Genomic DNA, 11,059 nt, shown 5'->3' on the forward strand with positions numbered 1-11,059 from the left:
CCCCACACTCGGAAATCCTTCTGTGAGGGCGCCGCCCCCTCCGCTCCCCGGCTTTGCCGCGTTTCTTCCAGTCCCCACTCCTTCGCTGGAGTCACGAGCTACCGAGAGGCTCCCCCCCCCAGTCTGGTCCTGGGCCGGGGTAAGCACGAGTTGGGGAGGGCACGGTCCCGGAGAGCGTGGGATCCCTGTCAGGGCACGGGCTGTCCCCCAGACTTTCATCTCTCGGCTTTCTGGCTTTCTGCTGGGGCAGCTCGCACGTGCTGCGCTTCCGCTGTTCACCGAGAGTCACAACGTACATTCTCTCATTCAGTTCTGACAGCGCACTTCCGTGTAGTAGGCAGGTTTTCCGGAGGAGTAAACTGAGACTCAGATCATGGAACTTGCCCAAACCCAAGCTCGTCGGACTCCAACGGGCTTTTCATTCGAGAGTAGGCTAATTTACCCTTAGCTTCTCCTGTGCAAGCGCCGGGCCCCTCCGGGGTCCCCCTCCTTAACGGCCTGCTTGCACAGTAGGTCCCCAATAGAGTGTTAGGCTCCTCTAATTAACTAGGCTGAAACACCCATTACCAGAGTCCTGATAGAATAAGCAGGTAGTCTGAGGGTTTTACAGGTGGGAGGATGGTTTGTAGGAACAAAGTAGCTCAGGGGAACGGGCTGGATCCCCGTAGCGCTCCTGGTATAGGAATTTGGTGGGGGAGGGGGGTTCAAAGAGGGCTCCAGAGTTGTTCAAGGCAAATAAATGGGTTACAGGAGTTGAGATTGATTAGCTTGAAGACGACCAGAGTGGGAGGGTTAGAGGGTGAATGGAAGGGGCTGAATAATGTGCCTTTCAGGCCTCACAGAGGCCCACCATCTGTGTGCTCACTGCCTTGCCATGCCCAACGTTTTTGTCCAGGTGAAGCCTGCTTATAATAGTAATTATTGTCACGTTTGGTGAGCTCTGTGTGATGGGCACCGTTCCAAGTACTTAATCCTCTCAAACCCAAGAAGTAGGTATTATTATTCCCATTTTACAGGTGGGGAAAATGAGGCACAAAAAGATTACAAAGCTAGGTCAGTAGCTGAGCTGGTTTTGAACCCTGGCAGTCTGGGTTGAGCCCACACTCTCACTCACTAAATAAACTGCACCTAACATGATGGGAACATCAGCCTTAAGGGCAGAAAAGCTGGTGCAGATGGCAGAGAGGTGTGTACTAGGGCAGCCCATGTCCTTTTGCCTTGGTGAGGGCAGGTAAGAAACTTAGGGTTGGCTGTGTGTATATGGAATCTGACTTCTCTTGAGCCAATATTCCAAATTTTTGAATATGACAAAAAAACAAGAAAAACAAAATCCAAGTTCCCACAAAGAGCTGCAGCCTTCATTTATGCTCCCTAAGAACATTCACTGTCATCTGTTGTCACCATCATTTCACAAAAACAAATACATTTTAATTCTCCTCAAAAGAAAACAGACATCATCTGAATCAAAAGCAGATACTCCCGGGAGCTTCCCTGGTGGGGTGCAGTGGTTAAGAATCCGCCTGCCATTGCAGGGGACACGGGTTCGAGCCCTGGGCCGGGAAGATCCCATATGCCACGGAGCAACTAAGCCCGTGGGCATGACTACTGAGCCTGCGCTCTAGAGCCCGCGAGCCACAGCTACTGAAGCCTGCGTGCCTAGAGCCTGTGCTCTGCAATAAGAAGCAATAAGAAGCCACCGCAATGGGAAGCCCACGCACCACAATGAAGAGTAGCCCCCAGTCACCTCAACTAGAGAAGCCCGCGACCCTGCACAGGCAAAAATAAATAAATAAGTTTAAAACAAAAACCAAAAGCAGTTACTCCCAAGAAAGGACAGTCCTTGACTTTCCACCAATGAATACACATTCCTCTTTTTTTAAAATCGTGCTGTGGACTAGCAAAAATGTCACACTGGGGATGCGTCTGCTTCTAATGCATCCAAAACATTTGAGGGCAGAACCCAAAGGAATGGGCTTAGGTATATATAGCAGGAGGGAGTTAGGTTAGAGCCAAGAAAGAACTCTCCTTCTTTGGAGATCTTTAAAGAGCAGGTGAGTACTTCATTTGCTTAGAATGTGAGGGTTGCAGGATCAGCTACATGGACTGGGGAGGCCAGTAGCTCTGGGTTCCGCCTCAGAAAAGGACCAATCCTCAGATCTACCAGGGGAGCTGGAACCTAAAACAGTCCCTTCAGGCAGCCGTTTCCTGCCTGGAGTTCATGGAGCTTGATAGGTGGTCCCATGGTAGTGGGAGGGGGGGCCTCCAGGGGCCTCTGTCACCCTTCACTACAGGGAGTCCATGTAGTCACCCAATGTTGGGCTGCACCCTGCAGGTCTGTAAGCCTTATAGCTGCCCAGCCTTAGACTGAAGAAAGAGCCCGGAACAGCAACAGAGACATTCATGGTGCTGAGTTCATGCCGGCGAGGCGGTATATGAACAGCCCACAGGGTTAATATAATGGTGCCTTTCTCCAGTAGGAGCCTGGATTAATTACCTTAGTAGTCTTAGGTGGGGCCGGGTATAAACCAGGTGAAATCTGTAAATCCCTTTCCAATCCTATTCCCCATGGGACAGCAAACCCAAACCACCGGAGACTTACCTGCCAGTCCCAGGACCATTTGAGAGTGTGTTCCTCTGGGGGTAGATCCTGTAGTGAAGGTAGCGAAGGCAAAAGTGAGTTACTGTCCTGAGAGATAGTTGGCAGCGGTCTTTCGGTGGTCAACAGTTGAACTTGGATTGTATTGACTAGTTGCCTCTGGGTTAACATGGCCCTGGGATGATTGCTCCTGGGGTGTTCAGCTACAGTTCATAGAGCTTGAGTGAACCTCTGGTCCACCTGTTGAGAGAGCGGGTTTTCGTCTCAATTGTTAAGTAATCCTTTCATCCTTTCCATTAGCCCGGCAGCAGTGGGGTCCTAAGGCAGGTGGAAATGCCAGTGTGTGTCACTTTTAGCCACCCATTCCTGAACTTCATGACTGGTAAAGTGGATTCCTTTGTCACTATTGATGTCCGTGGGGTCCTGTATATCACACACAGCTGTACTAGACCCCAAATAGTGTTTTTTTGCATCGCTAGATGACTCGGGTAGGCCTTTTGTAATGCCTTCCACCTGTTGTAAGCTGCATATAGCTGCTGTTCCATCATGCTGTATATCATTGCTCTGCCCGCTTCCATAGCAGGGGTCAGAAGCCCAAGGGTACTCTTATTTTGTTGTAGCACAGGCCCCAACCAAACTTTTCCAGGTAACTGGCCATGTCCAATTCACAAGACTGTCCCTGAATTAATATCCTCTAAAGCCTGTGTCTAATTGTTTAGGGGTAAGAGGCTGGGGGTACGCTTGTCTTTTGTAGATAATCCAGGTCCTTGCGTTTGGTCTGTATTCACCAGCCATCCCCGTGCAGTCAGATGAGCCACCAGCGTAGGGCTGCTACTTTTAAACTGGAAAGAGGCTCTGAAGTTAACAGAGTAGAAGAGAATCAATATAATGGAAGAGAAAGACACCTCTCATGGTAGTCAGCTGCCACAGGGCCCAACAGGCTAGTGGACGGCCACCTCAGGATGACCCCTGCAACCTTCCATTCCCTGTCCTTACTTCGCGACATCTCGGTAGCTTCTTCGGCCTCCTGGCTGGCTCCCCAGTCGTTGGGCTGCACTGTGCAGTTCTGAAAGCCTTGTAGTTGCCCAGCCTCAAGATTGAAGAGTCTGGAGACAGCAACGAAGACATCAGTGGTAAAAAAAAAAAAAAAAAAGACATCAGTGGTTTATTGGACAGGGGTGTCTTAAGCAAAAGGTTAAGACCCACCAATCATGGCAACACCCCACCGATTATGGCAGGCAGGCAGACCATGGCAGCAATCTTTGCTACTCGGGGAGAGGAGACTACTATTTATAGGGAGAATTGACGTCAGGTTGGCTTATCAGTTACCAGGGAAACCAGCTGGGGCACATCCGTCACAGCCCCCCAGATTAATGACTATCACGAGGGCAGATGTTTCCCTTTAATAAATTAGCAGGTAGAGCAGGGATTAGATCAGTCACTAGCTGGGGCAGGGGGCAAACATGTTCACGTGAGTAGGGCACAGGTGGAACGGACTGGTCGAGCAGAGGATGTACAAAGAGCAAGAGAACAGCCATCTTGAATGGCCTGACCATACATCCACCTTGGGACTGTGTAGAGTGCCAGGAATGACCCTTGAGGAGGGCCGGGGATGGGAGGGAAGAAAGGAAGAGAATGGCCCCCTGGGAGTGTTGCCTGCAGCCTAGGGTGACACGGACGAAGGCTCTGAGTGGACAGACCTGGCTGGCTGCAGCATCCTTGGGGATGCCGTTTCCCTATTTCCCCACCTCCTGCAAACCCAGGTGCAGTCCAGGGCTCAGAGCCGTCCAACAGGAGCTCAAGACCAGGCAGCTGAAGCCCTGTTCTGGTACATCTCCGCTCAGTGCTGGCTCTAGGTCTGAGCCTGGCTTGGGTTCTTCCCTGTTCTGTACCGGAAGGTGAGACCAGAGGGTGTGGGGACACTGTGGGTAGGGGAAGGAGAAGAAGGGAAGGGTCTGGTCTCACCTGCCCCATCCTAGTGGTGGAGGTGGTGGAGACTGAGGCCTCCAAAGTTGCGTTCTCATCCTCCAAGGTGGTGGCATTTTCTGACTCCAGAGGAGGCCTCAAAGCCCATCCCACCCTGTGTGTATGTTGTGGGGCATAGGGTGTGATACTCCCAGATTTAGGCCTCCATGGTTTAATGGCACAGACCTACCCCAGGTTTAACCCTGGAGATTTAGAATGCTAAACCTGGATCCCCTCAGGTTACAAATACAGAAACTGAGACCAAGGCAAGGGCAGTCCCCTTCTCCTCCAGAGTCACACTAGTTAAATGGGCCTGGAGCCCCCGTATCCAGATTCTCTGACGTGTTCTCTCCTCAAGTCCTCAAAGAATGACAGAAGTCATAACTTGAGCATCTACTAAGTGCAGGACTCTGTGCTGGATGTTGGAGATGCAGAGACAACTGCCCTCAGGAGCTTTTGGTCAACAGGTAAATATACACAGAGAGGAACAAGCAGATGCTGGAACATGATGGATTGGCCTCGAGACTGCAGAGCTTTGTAAGGTACTTGCCTCCTCTTCGTCCTGTGATGGAAGTGGGGGGCCCTGCCTGCAGAAACGCCCCAAGGCTCGGAAGTGGATCTGTGGTGAAGAGATCAAAGATGGGGGGACCAGGGAAGTGAGGGAACAGGGCTGCCAGTGGGCACACCCCAACGCCCCCCCAAAAACTTCTAAAGGCCCCCGTCCATAAATTGGGCCTCTGCTGCCATCTAATGGAAGAAATGTAGCCTCTGGAGCAGGCTGCTGGGGCCCCACCAACCTGGCTCCCCTAAAAAAGAGGGATGTGAAGGACCTTCCTGCCCACAGACCTTTTATTCCTCTGGAGTCTTAAGCTTTGTTTCCTGCAGCCTCTGAAGCTCCCTGGCTGCCCCGTTTCCGACCACCACCCTCCATCCCACTGTTTCCCCAGTTTCCTTTGTTGCCCAGGTTCTGATTCTGGTGCCCTGGTTCCTGGCCCTGCTAGAGTTCTGGTTCCAGAAGGCCTTTGCTAGGTGCCTCGGGCATGTGCTGCATCCCCCAGCGCCTGGGGCAAATGGACATCTGCAAAGGTGTAGTGAGCCTGGCCACAGCCGCTGGGGCCATCTGCCTGCTCTACAAGGCCATCAGGGCGGGCATAAAATGTCAACCACCGCGCTGCTCTGCCTCACCCATCTGCATCGCCCGTGAGTGTCCCCACCCTGGGGAGAGGGCTTGGCCCCAGGAGGTACCTACTCCCCAGGTCTCCCGTGTGGGAGGGCCCCAAGGGGGCTCCTCCACGTTCCTTTCTCCTTCCCCTTTCTCACCTCCATCTCCCTCAGAGCCACCCTAGAGATGCTAGCGCAGGCTCCCCAGGTAGTGGGTGGCACTCAAGTGCCTCCTCGGGAGTCACCTGGCAAGTTTCTAAATTCTACATTCACTCTGGCATCCAGGAGCCACTGCTTGGAAACTTTGCATCAGCAGTTCTCCCCAAGGGAAAATTGGGGGACCTACATTCTCAGAGCCTCCACTAGTCCCTATGACAACTTTGTGCAAAGTAGAGAAAGGAACCCCTTCTGCAAGACTTTGTATTGCCATCTGCTGGAACATCATTGCCATATACCAATTATGGTGAAATACTACATATTACTGCCATATGCCAGGAAGTTGTTATAGTAAACACAAAATTTTTTTGTTGACGATATGAACAATACAGCCTTAGATGTGGTGCCCTTGTGCAATACACACCCTGCTCAACTGTACATGGTGGTCCTGCATATAGCAAGAAGTCTTTTCTTCAGAAAAGGCAAGGCAGCCTTGTCCCCAGGTCTCTCTCCCACGGCTTCCCAAACCCCGTCTTTCCTCACTTCTGAGTCCACAGCCTGAACTGGGCTGGGGTGGCTGTCTAGGCCTGGCAGTTGAGCGAGAGCAGCACGGGCGCGACTCAGGTGAGCTCCGGAGGCTCCTCAACTCTTTGGAGTGCAAACAGGATGAGTACGCCAAGAGCATGGTCCTGCACAGTATCACGCGCTGTGTGTACTTGCTGGAGTCCGAGGTGAGGGAAGGGAAGCAGGAGGTCCTTCCCAGCCAGCCTGGCCCCTGCGGGCTACATCTGTCCCCCTTCCCCCTTGAGTAGCCAGACTGTGTCCTCGGACCTCTCTCTGGCTGATGGCGGGAGGGGTTGTGTTGAGGGGTTTTGGTGACATGGGGGGGTAGGGGTACCAGGACACCTGCTTCTCGCGCCTCTTCTGTCTCTCCTGGCACACTCTAGGCCTCTGCATGTACTAATGATGACATCACGTTGGTGGGCTCCATGCTGGATGACAAGGACAACAGTGTCAAAATCCAAGCTCTGAACACACTTAAAGCTTTCTCTGGCATCAGAAAATTCAGGCTGAAAATCCAGGTGAGCCCAGCAACAAGTATGGGGCAGAGCACATAGATGTCCATAAGCCATGGGCCGTTTAGTGGGCATAGGATGAATGGTCATGTTCCAGAAGTTTGTTTGGGTCTGAGTTTGTAACCCAGAAATATGTTTTTCCTTGGAAGTAGGTGGGAAAATGGTGATCAGATTCCCAGTAGGGTCATAAATGTCTGAATCTCGGGATAAAACTGTGCTAGGTCCCTAGGAGTATCTCTGAACCCCAAACAGCAGAAATTCCCCAAGTTCTTTCTGACAACAGCCAACTCTCTTGACGGCAACTGGGTGTCCTACAATTCAATTCCGACACTATCTACCTGGAGTTAGTACAGACCCCACAGCTTAGGGCTGAGTCCTGTAAGACTGCCCCCCACTTCTGATTGACCAGCTGTAGATCTGGAAGTTACCATGCCCCCTCTCCTCAGGCTTGATAATTCACTAGAACGAGTCACAGAACTCGGGCAAATGCTTTACTTACACTTACCAGTTTATTATAAAAGATATAACTGAGGAGCAGCCAAATGGAAGAGGTGCATAGGGCAGAGTATGGGGGAAGGGCTTCCATGAGTTCTCCAGGTGTGTCACCCTCCTAGCACCTCGATGTGTTCACCAACCCAGAAGTTCTCCAAACCCTGTCCTGTAGGGGTATTTATGGAGGTTTTGTTATGTAGGCATAATTGATTAATCATTGGCCATTGGTGATTGAACTCAATCTCTGGTTCCACTCTTCTCTGCAGAGGTCAGGTATGGGGCTGAAATTTGCCTCGAGTTGCCTCATTTGCATAAACTCAGGGATCATGGGAAGGAGCTCATTATGAATAACAAAAACCACTCCTATCAGGAAATTGCAAGGATTTTAGGAACCCTGTGCGTGGAATCAGGGACAAAGACCAGATATAGTATCATACCACACCACCACGCTGTGTTGGTCTGAGGCTGGTGGCTGGGCCACTGATATCTTCACTACCACCACGCAGAGAAAATATAAGCCACCAAATGTCAGTTCCCCCAGCTTTCTGCTACTAGTCCTCCAGGCTTACCTGTTACTCATCCATTCCTGCTTTCCTGCTGGTGCCATGAAAAAATGGCTTTCTTCCTGTCTGTGTTCAATGTTAGTCTCAGTCCTGGATCCCATCCGCTTCCCTGAGGACCTCTCTCCTTGATTAAACTCTGTCCGATATGGCCTCCCCCCGCTCCTTCCCAGTAGTGTTCAACAAGCTCTATTCCTTCCCATCTTAAAAGGCAAAACCAAAAAAACATCTTCCTTGACCTCCAAGTCTCTCTCTAGCAAATGATCTCTCTCCCAAAATAGTTTACTTAAAAATAAGTGGTGGCGCACTGGTGGTGCAGTGGTTGAGAGTCCACCTGCCGATGCAGGGGACACGGGTTCGTGCCCCGGTCCGGGAAGATCCCACATGCCACGGAGCGGTTAGGCCCGTGAGCCACGGCCGCTGAGCCTGTGCGTCCAGAGCCTGTGCTCCGCAACGGGAGAGGCCACAACAGTGACAAGCCCACGTACTGAAAAAAAAAAAAAAAAAAAGTAAAATAGTCAAAACTTGCAAACATTTTATGCATGTATGGTAGAAAGAATAAGAATAAAACAAAACACACGTAACCAGAACCCAGGCTAAGAAATAGAACATGACCAGTTGGTTAGATGCCCCAGATGCCCCTCCTTAATCCCCGCCTCCTCCCCCACCAGAGGCAATCATTCCTATGTATTTTGTTCATCAATTTCTTGATTTTCTTTGTAGTTTTACCATATACACATGTGTCATCATTTTCTAGCAGGGCACGGCAGACAAAGATAGGTAAACATAGTTAGAATGTTTTTAAGCTTCATGGATCTGGAAGTATGCAGTTTGTATTCTGCGGTTTGCCTTTTCCTTCCAACATGGAAAGATTCGTCCTTATTGATGTGAACTGGTCTGTTTCCTTCTTTTGCACTGCTCTGTAGTGTTCTAGTTCATGAATACCCTGCAATCTTATTCATCCAGCTGCCCATGAGTAGGCATTTGAGTTGTTTGCACATTGTACCATGAGCATTCTTTACACTTCTCCCTCGTGGACATGTATGCAGGAGTGGGATGGTCGGGTGAAAGGTATGCCCAGCTTTTCAAGAAGGACCGTATCAGTTTACACCCTCCACCAGCCCCGCATGGGTGTTTCTGGTGCATCATTTCTTCCCCGACACTTGGTGTTTTCGCACTTTAAATTTTTTGCATCAAACTTTTTTGGGGAAAAAAAGGTCTCTAAGTCTCCACTTGCTGGCTGCCTCTACTTTATCCCTCAACCCTCTCAGTTGCCCTAAGGCTGTGATTCTCAAGCATATCAGAATTGCCTGGAAAGCTGGTTAACAAATGAAGATTTCAGGGTATTACCTCCAGAGGGTCCAGTTCAACAGGGAAGCTGTGTTTTTCACAAGCCCCCAGAAGATTCTGATGCACGTGGCCTGGGCACCACTGTTCCTTCTTTCCCAGGGTCTGTATCCTGAGGACCTGACCCCTGTTCTCCTCTCTCTGGGTGAATGCAGCCACTCCCTACTGAGGGGTGGGGGCAGGGAGGAGCAGGGTACTAGTGGGAATGCTGTGCTCCCCACTCCAGGCTTCTGGCATCCTTCTTACATGGCTCACAAAGGTACAGCTTGTAAGAGTTATCTGCCTTTGGTAATAAGGCCCAAGCATCTTGCAGCTCAGAAGCCAAAATTCCTTTTTTCTTTCAACAGATGTATATTGAGCACGTACTTTGTGTCCAAGCACTATGCTAGGCACTGGAGACACAGCAGTGAACAGAGTGGGAAAGATCCCTGCCCAGTGGAGCTTATATTGCCTGCAAGGCAGGCAATACACAAATAAGTGAAATATATGGTTTCACGGGGCAAGCGCTATGCAGAAAAATCAAGAAGGGTGGTAAGGAAGACTGGCATGGGGGTGGTGTTGCAAGGGGATGCTGTTGCAATTTCAAAGGAGAAAATCCTTGGGACCTAGGGCTTGATAAAGAGGTCATAGAAATGACACCAAAAGTACAATCTATAAAAGAAAAAAATTGATAAATTGGACTTTATCAAAATTAAAAAAAACATTTGCTTTGTGAAAGACCCTGTTAAGAAGATGAAAAGACAAACTGCAGATTGGAAGAAAATATTTGCAAACCACATTATCTGACAAAGGACTCATATCTAGATTATGTAAAGAACTCCCCAAACTCAACGTCAAAAACAATAATAATCCATTTAGAAAATGGGCACAAGACATGGAGATACTTCACTGAAGAGGATATACGAATCGCAAATAAGCACATAAAAAATGTTTAACATTTAACTAGCCATTAGGGGAATGCGAATTAGTACCACAATGAGATATTACTATACACCTATTAGATGATTTAAACTCCAAATTAGTGACAATACCAAATGCTGGTGAAGATGTAGAGAAACTAGATCTCGCGTATGTTGCTGGTGGGAATGTAAAATGATAGAGCAGCCGCTCTGCAAAATAGTTTGGCAGTTTCTTTAACGAACTCTTTTCCCATACAAACCAGCAATTGCACTCTTGGGCATTTATCCTGGAGAAATAAAAACCTACATCTGCCAAAAAACCTGTTCACAGTTGTTCGTAGCAGCTTTGTTTGTAATGGTCAAAAACTGGAAACCAAAATGTCTCTCAGGAGATAAATGATTAAACAAACTGTGGTAGCCCATACCATGGAACATTACTCAGTAATAAAAAGGAATGAACTATTGATACACATGACCACTTGGATGGATCTCAAGGGCATTATACTGAGTGAAAAAATCAATTTCAGAAGGTTACAAAATGTGATTCCATTTTATATAACATTCTCAAAAATGACAAAATTAGGGCTTCCCTGGTGGTGCAGTGGTTGAGAGTCCGCCTGCTGATGCAGGGGACACGGGTTCATGCCCCGGTCTGGGAAGTTCCCACATGCCGTGGAGCGGCTGGGCCCGTGAGCCATGGCCGCTGAGCCTGCGCGTCCGGAGCCTGTGCTCCACAACGGGAGAGGCTGCAACAGTGAGAGGCCCGCGTACCGCAAAAAAAAAAAAAAAAAAAGAACAAAATAAGAG

At 49.5% G+C, this 11,059-nt stretch overlaps 1 protein-coding gene across 8 annotated transcripts in view; it reads left to right on the plus strand.

The window, feature by feature from the left end:
- ARMC12 (armadillo repeat containing 12) overlaps nucleotides 1–11,059 on the plus strand; it is a 23,243-nt gene that overhangs the window by 8,294 nt on the left and 3,890 nt on the right. For 2 of the 8 annotated variants that reach the window (XM_024766036.1, XM_024766037.1), the window contains 3 exons: nucleotides 5,029–5,761; nucleotides 6,464–6,609; nucleotides 6,826–6,960. In XM_024766036.1, the coding sequence (XP_024621804.1) occupies nucleotides 5,602–5,761; nucleotides 6,464–6,609; nucleotides 6,826–6,960 (441 nt within the window). In that variant the 5' untranslated portion in view covers nucleotides 5,029–5,601. Of the gene's footprint in view, nucleotides 1–17; nucleotides 140–1,705; nucleotides 5,846–6,463; nucleotides 6,610–6,825; nucleotides 6,961–11,059 lie in introns of those variants that run through there. The other 6 variants (XM_024766034.1, XM_024766040.1, XM_024766041.1 and 3 more) reach the window with 6 other exon arrangements.

This window comes from Neophocaena asiaeorientalis, unplaced genomic scaffold, assembly GCF_003031525.2.
Source record: "Neophocaena asiaeorientalis asiaeorientalis breed wild unplaced genomic scaffold, Neophocaena_asiaeorientalis_V1.1 scaffold46, whole genome shotgun sequence".
Classification (NCBI taxonomy): Eukaryota; Metazoa; Chordata; class Mammalia; order Artiodactyla; family Phocoenidae; genus Neophocaena; species Neophocaena asiaeorientalis.